Source organism: Mercurialis annua, linkage group LG7, assembly GCF_937616625.2.
Source record: "Mercurialis annua linkage group LG7, ddMerAnnu1.2, whole genome shotgun sequence".
Taxonomy (NCBI): Eukaryota; Viridiplantae; Streptophyta; class Magnoliopsida; order Malpighiales; family Euphorbiaceae; genus Mercurialis; species Mercurialis annua.
The window spans coordinates 41,648,069-41,665,120 of NC_065576.1; the positions used below are offsets into that span (position 1 = coordinate 41,648,069).

The 17,052-nt window shown below is 32.5% G+C and overlaps 1 protein-coding gene across 1 annotated transcript; it reads right to left on the minus strand.

Annotated features, from left to right (window-relative positions):
• Positions 1 to 12,451: 12,451 nt before the first annotated feature.
• On the minus strand, positions 12,452 to 16,024 carry LOC126656558 (spermidine synthase). The gene is made up of 9 exons (XM_050351147.2): positions 15,680 to 16,024; positions 14,793 to 14,869; positions 14,564 to 14,686; positions 13,850 to 13,954; positions 13,549 to 13,621; positions 13,391 to 13,462; positions 13,105 to 13,300; positions 12,829 to 12,952; positions 12,452 to 12,737 (listed from the first exon to the last, which is right to left on the minus strand). The coding sequence occupies exons 1-9, from the start codon at positions 15,765 to 15,767 to the stop codon at positions 12,672 to 12,674; spliced, it is 924 nt and encodes a 307-aa protein (XP_050207104.1). The 5' UTR covers positions 15,768 to 16,024; the 3' UTR covers positions 12,452 to 12,671.
• Between the last annotated feature and the right edge of the window lie 1,028 nt (positions 16,025 to 17,052).

Genomic DNA, 17,052 nt, shown 5'->3' on the forward strand with positions numbered 1-17,052 from the left:
ATGTATCGGAGATGCATTACATATTTATCGGAGATGTATCAAATATGATCGTAGATGTATCATATATATATATATATATATATATATATATATATATATATATATATATAATCAACTAAAACAATGTTTAAGAAAACAAAAAAAATATTCAAACAATCGAAAATCTACATCTAAAAAATATATTTTTTAATAAATAAAATTAAGGAGACATTTTAAAGGAAAACAATAATCAAGGAATATAAAAATTTAAGCATAATTACAATATTATTTATTTGTAAGTAAAAGAAGTTAAGAGATTTTATGCTAATTTTTTTGGGAGGGGCCAAGGGCCCTCTCGGGGACTACCTGACTCCGTCCTTGTCGGAGATGTATCGGCACCAATAAATAAAACCCTACCGCCGCCATTGTTGAAAATTTATATTTTAAAATTAAAATTCATATTTTTAAAATTCATAAATATAATTTAAATAAATATGAATATAAATTATTTATGTTTAAAAAAATAAAAAAATAAAAAGTTCAATATATTTATATTTTAAAATTAAAATTTTAATATTGTTGATAATTTATATTTTAAAATTGAAATTCATATTTTTAAAATTTATATATAATAAATAAATTTTCGAAGAAAGGGTCAATGCGCCCCCTGAACTTGTGACACGGGGTCATCTAACCCAATTTATACTTTTTTGATCAACTAACCCCAAAACTCTTCATTTTTGGGTCAAATAACCCGATAATTTATATTTTTATTTAAAAAAATAAATTTAGAATAATTATATCGTAATAATTAGAGAAATATCTAATTACTATTTTGCATTCCTCGCCTCCGATTTGTATTTTACACGTTTTAAAAATATAATTATGGGGTTATCGACCCAAAATTGAAGAGTTTTGGGGTTCGTTGCTCAAAAAAGTATAAATTGGGTTAGATGACCCCGTGTCACAAGTTTAGGGGGCGCGTTGACCCTTTGTTCATAAATTTTCTATATAATTTAAATAAATAAATATACATTATTTATGTTCTTTTAAAAAAATAAAAAAATTAATATATTTATATTTTAAAATTAAAATTAAATTTTTTAATATTTATGTATAATAAAAAAAATTTATAGAATATAATTAAATTTAGGGTCAATGTCATAAAAATTCACCAACTTTACACGTTTTCTCATTTTAATCACGTAGTTTAAATTTTCTCATTTTCATGCACGAACTACCACTTTTTCTCAAATTCATGCACGGTGTTGAGGTGTCACGGCTCCATTGGTATAATTCGCTGAGGTGGAGGTCATTTTACACCAATGAATGAGTGCCACCTCAGCACCGTGTATGAATTTGAGAAAAAGTGGTAGTTTGTGCATGAAAATGAGAAAAATTAAACTATATGATTAAAATGAGAAAACGTGTAAAGTTCGTGATTTTTTTTTACATTAACCCTTAAATTTATAAATAAAATATTTATATTTTCTTTTAAAAAAATTAATAAAAACAGTGACAGAATAATAAAAAAAAATAAGGACAATGAAAGAATGACCCCGCATCATACGCAGCGCGGGTCATTAAAGCAAGTGCACCACCAAAAGCTTGTGCACATGTTGATAGATATATGCTGACGTCATCAAAAAAGGTAGAATTGAAAACTTTTGCATGATTTATGTACATTGTACCGCATGAAAACAGACTTTTGCATGATTTATGTACATTGTACCGCATGAAAACAGATAAAAACAAAATGAACAAAGAGTCAACGCGCTTTCTAAACTTGCGACACGGGATCATTTAACCAAATTTATACTTTTTTTAGCAATTAACCCAAAAACTCTTCATTTTTTGGTCAAATAACCCATAATCGTATTTTTAAAACGCGTAAAATACAAATCAGAGGTTAGGGATGTAAAAAATTAATTAGATACTTCTCTAATTATACCGCATGAAAGCTCTATCTGTTTTAGTATTTTCTTGTAATTATTCCGCCAAACTACCTTCACAAACCGGCAATGAAAAAACAAGTGGGCCGTTGTTTCTGCACAATTGCACCTGGAACACAAATCTGATGTGCTACGAATTCTGGCCTAAATATTAGAGAGTTTTTCAAAAATACCCATACTGTGTGTAAATAATTTGAAAAATACGGTTTGACCAGTCTGAGTTAAAAAAATACGTTTAACTTTTAAAAGGTTTTAAAAATACGGTTTTTGAATATAAAAATACAATTTTTATTTTCAAAAAATTTGGTAGGTTTACTAACGGTTTACTAATATTTTTCTAATAAAAAGTTTACTATCAGTTCACTAATGGTTTATTAGTAGTTTACTAAAAGTTTTATAAATTTATTTTTGAATTATAAAATTAAAATAAAATATTAATTAATTTACTATCGGTTTACTAATAGTTTTTTACTATTAGTTTACTAACGGTTCACTAATTTACTAACATTTTAATTAATTTATTTTTAGTTTACTAACAGTTCACTAAACAGTTTTATAAAATTGTAAACCACAGAGTATTCATAATAAACCATGCCCTTAATTTAACAATGAATTTTAAAGAGCCAAACTGCCTAGTATATTTATATTTTAATCAAAAAGTAAACAGAAGAGAAGAGATTTTATCTCTAGTTCTATTTTCTCATTAATGGCTTCGTTAAAATAAGGTTATAGAACTTTTAGTATTTAATTATTTCAATTATTTCAATTATATCCATATAAATCTATTGCTTTTATATTCATTTCAAAATAATTGATTTATCGTTCATGATTCTCGAAGTGGCATTCCAGAATCTCCTTTTGACGTGCTTCTGATGTCTTGTTCTTCTGTTTCAGGAAGGCATTTTCCTATCTGACCGACCCAAATTTTTATGGATACCAATTTAAAATTACTTCTTTACAATGCAATATTTTACATACGAATATTTTAATTTTGAGCATCAATATTATATTAAATTTCGGAAGGAAAATGAATTATTAATTTTAGATCCTTTAAATATAATTTAATATGATTTTTTTTAAAAAATGATCTCCGTCCCAAAACAATAGTCCACTTTTTTTATAAATTACAATTTATAGTGTTTATTTTCTATATTGTCCTTATTTAAAGTGTATCATTTATTGCTATTTGTCTATAGTCATAACATTTAATAAGGGTATTGATAGGAAAAATGAAGATAAATTTGTGAAAAATTAGAGCATTAATTGTATATTTTAAACTGTGTGAAAAGGGAAAAGTGAATTATTATTTTAGAACGGAGGGAGTATTATGATAAAAGGTAAATGTATATTTTAAAGGTTTAACCTATCTGAAGGCTAATGTACTACGCATTTTTTAATTATCTGGTCCCTGCACTAATTTTTCACTCGTTTTAATCCTTTTACTTACTGATTTTTGTTTGTTTAAAAGGTCCACTTTTAACAAAATAGAGCGCATTGTCTCACACTCCGTCTACCCTTTATATTATGTCACATCACTAACATGTAGGAGAGATAATGATTCTCACTCAACATAAAATGACTTAGTTTTGAGAGAATATATACCAAACAAAAATAAAAATACATTCTTCTTTAATTTGTTTTTCTTTCTTGTTTTCTTCACAAAAATGTTCTCTCCAACCAAAATCATCAATAACATTAGAACTGTTGGGTTTTATAGGTTCATAACGCAGCGGAATTTCAAAAATTTATCTAAAAACCAAGACCAAGATCCATGTAATTCGAATTAACAGAATAATTACTTACTTGTATGTCGAATTCAACAGCAATGTAGGAAGGAAGGAGGTGGTTCACTTTGGTGATACCTGGCCTCGGATCAGAAACGCCTCCAAAAGAACGCGTCCTCTACGAGTATCCACACGAACAGACCTTAGCCAAAACTAGTGCTTGTGTGCTAGCACTATTGCTTCACAAGCAATTTTGAATTTTAGTGATTTAGTGAATAATGAATTTCGTAATTCTCAAACCAATTGCTTAATGAGTATTTATAGTGATAAATAACACTAGGGTTTGAGACAAATTCGAATTTTAATCTCATTACAATTCTACAAGTTTATGTTTATCAAAAACTCCTTTTTGATAATTATCCATATATATTAATTATTATATTTATTATCTTCCAAAAATAATAAATTAAGGAAAACACTTATCCTTAAATTTCAAATTAATATATATATTTATTAATATATATATATATATTACGAAATATATATATATATATATATATATATATATATATATATATATATATATATATATAATTAATCACTTAATCACATTGGGCTTGTACAACCCATAGCTGTTTTGGGCCTGTTTTTAGTGTGCGACCCTGTAGGTTCATATAACGTTGGCAGTAGGCTCGAAATCCCTATTTCAGCCCACAAGTCATAAGTGGACTCTAGCAAAACATTATGACTACCCAAGTTATATGAATATCGATAATCCGATTTAACCATTTAAAATAATATTTTAATCCCTCTGTCTCTCGATATCCAGATTGAATATAAGGCATAGTTATGTCATCCTTATAACATTCAATCATTAGTTTCTTGACTCTAAGTATACTGAAAATGATAACTTCTTATCAATTAGCATGGCCATGCATTTTCTTCAGTCTATCTTCTTCAAGGGGCCCATAGATATCTTACTCAAATAAATGAGGGACAAATTCCTTCTCAGTCACTCACATTTCTCACATAGTTACTTTCATATCCAATGACAATCTATTCCATTATCCTGTTAAAGATAATGTAAGACTGTATCAAAATATGAAATAGCTATGTAGAAATCCATGATGATTTCAAGGTCAAAGGATTATACTAATAGAACTGTAATGAGAATTACTTATGACAGTGATCTATGTAGTATTCTCACAGTGGGTCATCCAGTGCCTTATTTCTCAAATAGCACCTATGATTTGACTTAATATCTCATATACATGATTAGTAAAACATAATCATCAGTCAACATCATACTAGTCTCAATGTTCTATTAAGACTAGGGATAGATGGTATATAATTCTTTTATTAAACCTAAGGGTTCTACTATCAAGTCACATACTCGATAACCTTAGAAAGAATTAACCATTCTAATATTTTAATCATTAATATAAAATGATAAAAACTGCCAATCAATAAATAATAAAATGATAAAGTCAAAACATGGTCAAACATGATTGACCTAGTGCATATCACTAGCAATCTCCCACTTGCACTAGGCCCAATCTACATTAAATCTAATTCCCATGGACCTAGTATGACTCTCATGCTTAGGCTGTGGAAGAGCCTTAGTTAGCGGATCAGCAACATTATCATTTGTCGAAACTCTGCATATCTTCACGTCTCCTCTCTCAATGATTTCTCGAATGAGATGATAACGTCTAAGTATGTGTTTGGATCGCTGATGTGATCTGGGCTCCTTTGCTTGTGCTATGGCCCCATTGTTATCACATAACAAGTTCACTGGATCGGATATACTAGAAACAACTCCTAATCCAGTTATGAACTTTTTGATCCAAACAGCCTCCTTAGCTGCGTCTGAAGCAGCTATATACTCAGCTTCTGTTGTAGAATCAACAACGGTGTCCTGCTTCGAGCTCTTCCAGCTGAAAGCACCTCCATTCAAACAAAACACATATCCTGATTGGGATTTATAATCATCAATGTCAGTTTGGAAGTTAGCGTCTGTGTAACCCTTTACAATCAGCTCATCTTCCTGACCACCATATAGCAAGAATGCATCCTTGGTTCTTCTCAAGTACTTAAGGATGTTCTTAACTGCTGCCCAGTGACTTTCTCCTGGATTTGACTGGTATCTGCTCGTTGTACTCAAAGCATACGAGACATCAGGTCGAGTGCACAACATTGCATACATGATAGATCCAATAGCAGAAGCATATGGAATTTTACTCATGCGGTCTCGCTCATCCTGTGTCTTAGGACACTGAGTCTTGCTGAGACTGATGCCATGTGACATTGGTAAGAATCCTCTCTTAGAGTCTTGCATACTAAACCTGTTTAATACCTTATCAACATAAGTACTTTGACTTAGGCCAATGAGTCTTCTAGATCTATCTCTATAGATCTTGATGCCTAATATATAAGCAGCATCGCCCAAGTCTTTCATTGAAAAACACTTCCCTAACCATGATTTAACATTTTGCAGTATGGGAATGTCGTTTCCAATGAATAGTATGTCATCAACATAAAGCACTAAGAAAACAATCGCGCTCCCACTAACCTTCTTGTATACACAAGGTTCATCTCCATTCTTGATGAATCCAAACTCTTTGATTGCTTCATCAAAACGAAGATTCCAACTCCGAGAAGCTTGCTTTAATCCATAAATGGATTTTTGAAGCTTGCAAATCTTTCCAGAATTCTCTGGACTGTCAAAACCCTCAGGTTGTGTCATGTACACATCCTCAAGTAAGTTTCCATTAAGAAACGCTGTTTTGACATCCATTTGCCATATCTCATAGTCATAATATGCAGCTATGGCAAGGAGAATTCGAATGGATTTGAGCATAGCAACTGGTGAAAAGGTTTCATCATAGTCTATACCATGTATTTGTCTGAAACCTTTTGCAACTAGTCTTGCTTTATAGGTATGCACATTGCCATCCATGTCAGTCTTCATTTTGAAGACCCATTTGCACCCAATGGTTTTTACACCATCCGTTGGGTCAATCAAGGTCCAAACTTGATTATCATACATGGATTGCATTTCAGATCTCATGGCTTCGAGCCATTTTTCAGAGTCAGGACTATTTATGGCCTCTTGATAGGATGTGGGTTCTTCTTGATCCACAATCATCACATCATTGTTCTCAGTAATGAGAAATCTATATCTCATAGGATTATGACGTGTCCTATCAGACCTCCTTTGGCCTTGTGGTACTTGTACTGGTTCAGCAATTGCTTGTTGATTCTTTTGAGGTTCCATACTTGGTACAATGCTATTTTGTGGTTCTTGAATTTCTTCAAGTTGTACTGTACTCCCACTGGTTCCTTTGGAAATAAATTCTTTTTCCAAAAAGATACCATTTCGAGCAACAAACACTTTGTTCTCATAAGCATTGTAGAAGTAATATCCTTTAGTTTCTTTAGGATATCCTACAAAAAGGAATTTGTCAGATTTGGGTGCTAATTTATCTGAAATTAGTCGCTTTACATAAGCTTGACATCCCCAAATCTTAAGAAAAGACAAACTATGAGTTTTTCCAGTCCATATCTCATATGGTGTCTTTTCAACTGCCTTTGATGGAACTCTATTCAAAATGAATGCAGCGGTTTCTAAAGCATAACCCCAAAATGAGATTGGAAGATCAGTTTGACTCATCATTGATCGAACCATATCCAATAGAGTTCGATTTCTCCGTTCAGACACACCATTCCATTGTGGTGTTCCAGGTGGAGTCAATTGAGAAACGATCCCACAATCTCTTAGATGATCTACAAATTCTTGACTTAAATATTCACCACCTCGATCAGATCTTAGTGTTTTAATATTTTTACCAAGTTGATTTTGTACTTCATTCTTAAATATTTTGAACTTTTCAAAAGATTCAGATTTATGTTTCATCAGATAAACATAACCATATCTACTGAGATCATCAGTAAAAGTAATGAAATACTGAAATCCACCTCTAGCATTTGTACTTAATGGACCACATACATCTGTATGTATAAGGCCCAATAAGTTTTTAGCTCTTTCACCTTGTCCAATAAAAGGTGTTTTTGTCATTTTGCCCATTAGACAAGATTCACATGTTTCAAATGATTCATAATCAAATGAATTCAAAAGTCCATCTCTTTGAAGTTTTGATATGCGTTTCTCATTTATATGGCCTAAACGACAATGCCAGAGATAAGTAGAGTTTAAATCATTTGACTTAAACTTCTTAGCATTGATGTTATAGATTGATTTTTCATTAGTGTCTTCAACATTTAAAATATAAAGACCACTACTGCGTGGAGCATATCCATAAAGAATGTTATTATGCGAAATACTGCACTTATTATTCCTAATAATAAATTCAAAACCATCCTTGTCCAAACAAGAAACAGAAATAATATTCCTACACATGGTAGGTACATAATAACAATTGTTCAAAGATAAAATAAGTCCACTAGGCAAAGATAACTCATAAGTCCCTACAGCTAAAGCAGCAACTCTTGCTCCATTGCCAACTCATAGGTCCACTTCGCCTTTTGTCAAACTTCTACTCCTTTTGAGACCCTGCACATTAGTACAAATGTGAGATCCAGATCCAGTATCTAATACCCATGAATCAGAAGTAGAAAGATTAATTTCTATAACATGAATACCTGAAGTGGTAGTCTCACTACCCTTGTTCTTCTTCAGATCATCCAGATATTTCTTGCAATTCCTTTTCCAATGTCCAGGTTCCTTGCAGAAAAAGCAAGTTCCTTCCTTTGGCGGTTTTGCTTTGGGTTCATCCTTGGTCTTGGGCTTGGACTTGGGTTTAGACTTCTTGAAAGCCTTTCCCTTGCCCTTACCAGACTTTTTCATACCCTTTCCCTTGTTGACCATAAGAACATCCTTAATCTCATTCTTGATGTTCTTTTCAGCAGTTTGAAGCATCTCATGCAACTCTGTGGTGGTCTTCTCCATATTATGCATATTGAAGTTCATGATGAAACCATCATAAGCCTCAGGCAAAGATTGGAGAATAATGTCTGTAGCCAACTCTTGGGCAATTGGGAGACCGAGCCTGTCCAAATGTTCAAGATGACCCTTCATCTTCAAAACATGAGGACTAACTGAGCCGCTAGTAGTCAACTTGCAAGAAAGCAAATCCTTGATGGTATTGAACCTTTCAATTCTTGCTCTCTCTTGGAACATTTCCATGAGATCAGTAATCATGGTGTTCGCATCCAATTCCATCATTTGCTTTTGGAGTTCATTCTCCATGCATCCAAGCATAATGCAAGTGACATCAGTAGAGTCATTGAGATGCTTCGTATAAGCATCCCTTTGAGCTCTAGTAGCAGCAGGAGCTGGTTCCTCAGGGAGGGGTTGATCAGGATATATTCCTTTCTTTCTTGCCTAAGAACAATTCTTAGTTTTCTGTACCAGTCCGGAAAGTTAGTGCCATTGAGCTTATCCTTCTCAAGGATTGATCGCACTGATGAAGTCTGTGTAGTGTTTGTAGCCATCTCTACAACAAAAAATATTCAAGTAGCATTTAATAAAAGGCACAATAAAATTCCCACAACATATATCCATAATTCATATAAAAACCCTTAATGTTAATTTCAACAATTGAAAAATAATAGTGGGACAAGATCCATATTTCACCCTACTTCAAGTAAACTTTGGCTTATCACTTTAAGTGTGGTTTATTTAGGTAGGTAACACTTTACCAATTACATCTCATGCAATTCTTGAACATAGAATATTAACATCACATGTAATCTTGATATTCTATCTTATACCCTAGGTTCAAAACTATTTTGATAACCTAGTTAAGTCTAACCAAATCAAACATATGGATATCACTTTTGTCCAACTTATCTTACTTAGATGACTTTATACATCATGCTTTGGCATAGCCTATACATAGCAATCTAAGTCTTGATAAGTGTTATTACAATGGGAGGTATATTGAAGACTTAATATTAAATAAGGGTTTGTTATTTATCCTATTTAGTTATCCTATCTTATCACATGTAAAATAATCATGCAAAACATATAACCAATAAGATAAACATTAAAAACATATTATTTTACTATTTTAAATCATATTTAACAACAATCATATTCATGATAATTTAAATCATATTTAAAATTTATCATTAAAGTATTAAAATAAAATACATGACAAAAAAAAAACACGCCGGCTTAAAAGGATAACGGTACTTAATGGGGTGTATCAGCGGGGTCCAAGGGGCGCGGCCCCTTGGCGGGGTCTGGGGGCAGCGCCCCTAGCGGGGTCCAAGGGGCAGCGCCCCTAGCGGGGTCCAAGGGGCAGCGCCCCTGGCGGGGCCCGGGGGCAGAGCCCCAGACGGTGGTCCCGCTAGTCGGGTCCAGAAATTTTTCTCACATGTTACTTTTAACAGAATTAAAATTTCTTTATCCGAAATCAATAATCTTAACTGATTACGGTTTATTTTAATATGTTCAAAACAGATTAAAATAACCCCAAAACCCTAATTACTGCATCTTAAAAACTGTTCAGAAACAATTTATTTAACACTTAAATAACAACAGTTTCATTAATTCGGCTCATAGCAGAATTAAATACAGTTTTATAAATTATGTTCATAACATAATTAAACACAGTTTTATCAATAGAATTAAAACAGTTTCACAAACAGTTTACTAATCCTATTTAAAACAGAATTACTAATAGAATCAAAACAGTTTCACAAACAGTTTACTAATCCTATTCAAAACAGAATTACTAATAGAATTAAAACAGTTTCACAAACAGTTTACTAATCCTATTCAAAACAGAATTACTAATAGAATTAAAACTAGTTTCACAAACAGTTTACTAATCCTATTCAAAAACAGTTTTCCTAATAGAATTAAAACAGTTTCATAAACAGTTTACTAATCCTTATTAAAAAACAGTTTTATTATTCTGTTTCCCCTTTTCTTATCAATCCGTATGAACATTAATACTACGAAACCTTTAATCAAATTAAAACGTAATATTAATTTAGAACAGTATATTCGAAGTTTTAATCACATTAAACAATTAATCAAATTAATTCTTCATACTATTTTTCATACAATTAATCACATAAACGTTTTATTTATAATTACAACGAATTATAATTCCTTCAAAAACAATTTTGAAAAACAACCCCTTTTTCAAAACAGAACATACAATAAGCATATATCACATATATACTCAGAATCTAATTAATCAAATTACAAGCAGCTCTGATACCACTGTTGGGTTTTATAGGTTCATAACGCAGCGGAATTTCAAAAATTTATCTAAAAACCCAAACCAAGATCCATGTAATTCGAATTAACAGAATAATTACTTACTTGTATGTCGAATTCAACAGCAATGTAGGAAGGAAGGAGGTGGTTCACTTTGGTGATACCTGGCCTCGGATCAGAAACGCCTCCAAAAGAACGCGTCCTCTACGAGTATCCACACGAACAGACCTTAGCCAAAACTAGTGCTTGTGTGCTAGCACTATTGCTTCACAAGCAATTTTGAATTTTAGTGATTTAGTGAATAATGAATTTCGTAATTCTCAAACCAATTGCTTAATGAGTATTTATAGTGATAAATAACACTAGGGTTTGAGACAAATTCGAATTTCAATCTTATTGCAATTTTACAAGTTTATGTTTATCAAAAACTTCTTTTTGATAATTATCCATATATATTAATTACTATATTTATTATCTTTCAAAAATAATAAATTAAGGAAAACACTTATCCTTAAATTTTGAATTAATATATATATTTATTAATATATATATATTACGAATTTTATATATATATATATATATAATTAATCACTTAATCACATTGGGCTTGTACAACCCATAACTGTTTTGGGCATGTTCTTAGTGTGCGACCCTGTAGGTTCATATAACGTTGGCAGTAGGCTCGAAATCCCTATTTCAGCCCACAAGTCATAAGTGGCCTCTAGAAAGACATTATGACTACCCAAGTTATATGAATATCGATAATCCGATTTAACCATTTACAATAATATTTTAATCCCTTTATCTCTCGATATCCAGATTGAATATAAGGCATAGTTATGTCATCCTTATAACATTCAATCATTAGTTTCTTGACTCTAAGTATACTGAAAATGATAACTTCTTATCAATTAGCATGGCCATGCATTTTCTTCAGTCTATCTTCTTCAAGGGGCCCATAGATATCTTACTCAAATAAATGAGGGACAAATTCCTTCTCAGTCACTCACATTTCTCACATAGTTACTTTCATATCTAATGACAATCTATTCCATTATCCTGTTAAAGATAATGTAAGACTGTATCAAAATATGAAATAGCTATGTAGAAATCCATGATGGTCAAATATGATTGACCTAGTGCATATCACTAACAAGAACGGATGGTGAAAAACGAAGAGGCTTAAAATGGATCAATGGTGGTTTGATAATAGTGATGGAAAACCAATTCGGGTTCACTAATTTTAGGTGTTTCGGTCGTGATCAGCAAAGTTAAAAAGGAGCGAAAAAAGAAAAAAAAATAAAAATCAATATAAATCAATATAAATCGAGATATAAATTTAATGTGAATATTTTAAATGGAACGTATAAAAATAAGATATGTTTCCCTATAAACAGAAGGGGGTACTTTTTTTTCTTCTTTCCCAACTAAAGTCGCTCCCTTTCTCCTGCCTGCTCATGTCTAAGCAGGGAATCATTAAATAAAACAATCTAATAATACCTTTTATAGGAAAGTAAATGAAAAGCAAAACTAAATTGCTATTTAAAAATTCGAATGCTTGCTCTAGCATAATTAATGGAGAAAATACTTGTTTGAATCCTGTAATAAAAGTTTGAGTTCTTTCTACGTAAAAGACAACTCTTAAAATAACTTAAAACCTCGGATTTATTCCACGGCTCATTGCCGGATGGACTATTTTACTAAGGATGAAGGGCAACGCTATAATCGACCTGAATCCTCTTCGTTCAGTGTTCTTCAACTTCATTTCGCTTTTGCATCAATCACCCTCTTCGCAAAAGATGGCAAGCAGAAAGCAGCAGAATGAATCTACGATTTGAAGTGCAAGTTAGCATAATAACTCATTAAACAATATTCGTACCAGTTCAAGAAAATTCAGTCAAGACGGAACAGAGACTACCTCTGAATTGTAAAATTTCAACGGTCTTGTTGGTTCGCTATCGAGAGCATCTATTGGATTCACTGGATGCTTGAAATCAACAGAGGGCCCCTCAGTAGAACAGAGCATGAAACCGATCACCCCACTAAAATAGAATGGAAGCATCAAATTTAGTAACATAGAGCATGCAACAAAATAAAAATAAAACGCGTAATTCTGACTGGAGATCTCCAAAGGTATGACGAGAACAGGAAGGGGAAACAGGGGGAGGAGTAAATGGCAAGGAATATGTATAACCTTGGATAAGTAGGAACAGTTGTCCACGCGTAGTTGACTGAGCCTTTAAATACCTGACGGCAGTTTACCACGATATCCTCAATAATGTGCATATGAAGCCATATGCTTTCTGCCTGAGTACACACGACCCCGCCTGGACGAAGAGCTGTTGCTACTGACTGAAAAAAGGGCTTCTCAAAAAGCTCTTGTGCAGGACCTGAGTGATCAGAAGCAATAATTTGGTTCTAATTTCCGAATACCGACTGATAGAAATATGGAATTCACAAAGATTGAAACATATCATTACCTATCGGGTCGGATGAATCTACTATAACTGCATCATAAGTTCCTGCAGGAACATTCTTCAAAAATGCAACACCTGCAAAGTTTTATACAAGTTCCACCAATTCATAAGCTTACACGAACAATTGGAAGGATATATATTAAGGAAGTAGAGGGTCACACCATCTCCGATATGTAGAGTCACACGAGGATCCTCATAACCAACAGCTATATCAGGGAAAAATTCTTTAGAAACCTGGAAATCACAAAGAGGGCAGACATTAATATTTAAGATCGTGTTCTAATGGGTCCATAACCATAATTATTGAAGATCATCTGAATTAAAGTATTATGATCAATTAGCATCTAAGAAGAAAATTCAAATCTTTTAAGAAAACAAGCTATTAGACCGTAAAGTCTAAAGCATAGAAAACCAAAAAAAATGCTCAAAAGCAGGAAAGGGATCTTTAGACATGCTACTTACATCAACTACCATCTTGTCTATTTCACATATGTCAACCTGCTCGATAGACGGATGCCGAGCCACCTCCCGCAGGACCCCACCATCTCCTCCACCAATAACCAAAACCTGAAGAAGCGATGATAAGACGAAGAACAGAAAGGGCAAAAGAATAAAATAAACCAAGATACCACATATACATTAACACAACTACTTAAAAAACACAGCACTTCAGCATACTAAACCATTTAACTCACTTTAGCATATATTCAGTAAGACTGACTTTAATGCTAATTAAAAAAAAAGCATTGGTACTTAGATTCTAAAATTCCTTATAATTCTCTGTTTTATCCTTTCCTCACAAATTTTCAAAGGACCATACATTAATCTTAACTTTGATAAAGTACCACATCCAGAATGTATTTAATATATCATATGATTCAAATAACCAAACACCGAAGAAGCCAAGTCAATCAGGGCCCATTCGGTGAATCATTACCCTCAAAAGTCTCAATTGCAATAAAACCTAAAGAAAAAACAAAAAAAAATGCCTAGACTTCAATGACTCAAGTACAGGTTTTGCACATATGGACCACATAATGCATTATGCAAAATTTCAACCATGATGAAATACATCCGAGCTTTCAGGTTCAAAAGAATAGACAACATTTACTCAAGTAAATAAGATATCTTTATAGCAATGCATTTTCATTTGATTCTTCAATCAACTCAAAATACCTTTTTCGGGTTTGGAATTGAGCAAAGCGGGAGGTGGGTGATCATTTCTTGGTATGCACATTCATCCCTCTCTGTAAGCTGAATCACCCCATCCAGAACAAGAACCTTACCGTATGTTGATGACTAAAACGAAAAAGCACAAAATAATTTTCCGTTAACACCTAATTTTTTAGATCATATACATGCTAAACTAAAGAAGTATTTAACATATTCCTGAAGCCTCAGTCACCTGAAACACCATGACATTCTGATAATCAGACTTCCCTTGAAATAAGATCTTCTCCACTTTTAAGGAATGTGCCTCCCCTGCAAATTTCAAATAAGAATTTTTAAAATACAAAATACTAGCTGCATAAATGGCAGTTGGAACTACCGCTGCAAGCAGCAAAATTATATTTAGCTAGTTTTCACTTCCGAAAGCTGATAAAAGAGATGAATAAACTTGGCAGAATTTCGATAAGTTGCTGGCCTCCTAAAAACAACCTTACTGTCTTACACAAATCGCGGAGAAACATATATAAACACAAACAAAACAACATAAAAGAGGCACAAAAATTCCAATCCAAATATCCTGATAATCAAATCTAAAGCAGCAAAACGCGCACATGAATTTCAAGAATTCACCTTCCTCAAAAAAGAAACTAAACAGAACTGGAACTAATCATTCCGAGTATGACAATTTAACTAAAAAGCGTCGCACATATACTTTTCGGGTTGCTGAAACTGGAAAAACTCACTTTATACAGACAATTTGCTCACAGAATAAAAAAAAATGACCAAACAAACATCTAATACATGAAAACATACACGATTTCAAACATTTAAAATTCCATTCCCCATGAAAAAGAATTATGCACTAGGTGAGTAACACTGATTGTCAATTGATTTTCAGCAAAAGGTACTGGCTTTACTGGAAGGGGACCACACAGCTTCGACAGCTACACTAATTAGTCACTGAAAACATAACAATTTAGAGAGAAAAAACACAATTTAATCATAAAAAGTCACAAACCCAGTTGAAAAGAAAACTACCCAGATAGGAAAAAACGAAAATAAACAAGAAAAACACATACCCAAATGTGAAAATCAAAGAAATAATAGAAGAAAAGAACATACCAGGCCACATTGGGCTAATCTCAGAGAACCAACCAGGAATAACAGATGAAATATACTCATTGCTGTTAACATTTTCTTCTCCAGCCATACTAATTTACTGAGAATCCAACAAAAAAACACTCACAAACAATTGAGGAGAGGCTGAGCAGAATTTTAAAAAAATGGAATAAAAGAATCAGCTTGGTAAAGACGCTTGCTTTATTGGTGTTTGGGAGTGGGTGTGTTAATGGGAGTTTGATTAGAAGATGAGATGAAAGGGGAGGGGTGAAATTGTGTAATTGAGGAGAGAAAGTGGTTTATATATATAAATAAGAATAAAGTACAAATTTTTAATGATATGACTCTCAATTAGGGTTCCCAACTTTGGGATGAGAGGTTCTCCTTTTTCTTTAATTATTGCTTTTTCAATAAAAAAACATAAACTAAAATAAATATTTACCTTGAGCTTTTATCGAATTTTTAAAAATATTTTGACAAAAGGAAAAAACGATGCTCGTAGTTTTCTCAAAAATATAAATAAGCTTACAAACTTTTTTTTGGGTATAATATAACTCTCATTGTTTCAAAACTAAACAATTAAAGTCTTTTGTGCATTAATGTTCTTGATGGATACCGAATCCTATCATAAGTACTATGTTGCCGAGTGGCAGGAGATCCATCCTCGGACGATATCGGACTCCCGCTCAAAAGGCTTAGTCAAATAAAACCGGTGGCTGTCTCGACTGGAATATACTCTCAATCCACAAGAATAAAACCCGAATCCCCCTGGGACTCGGAGCAAAGCGCGTCGACCCTGAGATTCGGGCAGATCACCAAATCTATAAAGATTCTCGAAGATCTTTTCTATTTTGGATATAAACTCCAACTTATGAAGATAACCTCTAACTTAGGAAGACGAGACTATTTAGGAAGACGAGACTATATAGGATTCATGTCTGAATAAAGAATTATACTCAGAACCAAACCCTACTAAATAGGAATTACTTTCTTATTTCAAGTTTAAAAGGTATACATTCAACTACTATATGAAGAGTTTGAGGTATGCCTAAACACACGATTGTATTCATATACTCAAAATGCTGCTCAAAACTCGACACTGACTTTAGCATCGGAGAGTTAATCGGACAACCACCGTCCCGTTAGCTTCTACCCTATTTTGCAGGTTAATCCACTAGATCAGAAGGCAGACTCCATCTAAACTATTGATAGTTGTTGAAGTAGATATAGAAAGAAAAAAATCTTAATATATAAAATATTTATCAATTTTTAATTTATAAATTTTCTAAATATTTTTTCACTCCCTTCTTCCTAATTAACTCTAATTGATTAATTTTTTTTATTAAAATCAATTAAAATCTAATTAAATCAATCTA

Excerpts from the sequence above, each read along its gene's own strand:
- LOC126656558 (XM_050351147.2), bottom strand. The coding sequence starts at position 15,767 with ATGGCTGGAGAAGAAAATGTTAACAGCAATGAGTATATTTCATCTGTT. Across the intron at positions 14,687-14,792 it reads AGAATGTCATGGTGTTTCAG|TCATCAACATACGGTAAGGT; the intron begins GTGACTGAGGCT and ends TTTTCGTTTTAG. Across the intron at positions 13,955-14,563 it reads CAATTCCAAACCCGAAAAAG|GTTTTGGTTATTGGTGGAGG; the intron begins GTATTTTGAGTT and ends TCGCTTCTTCAG.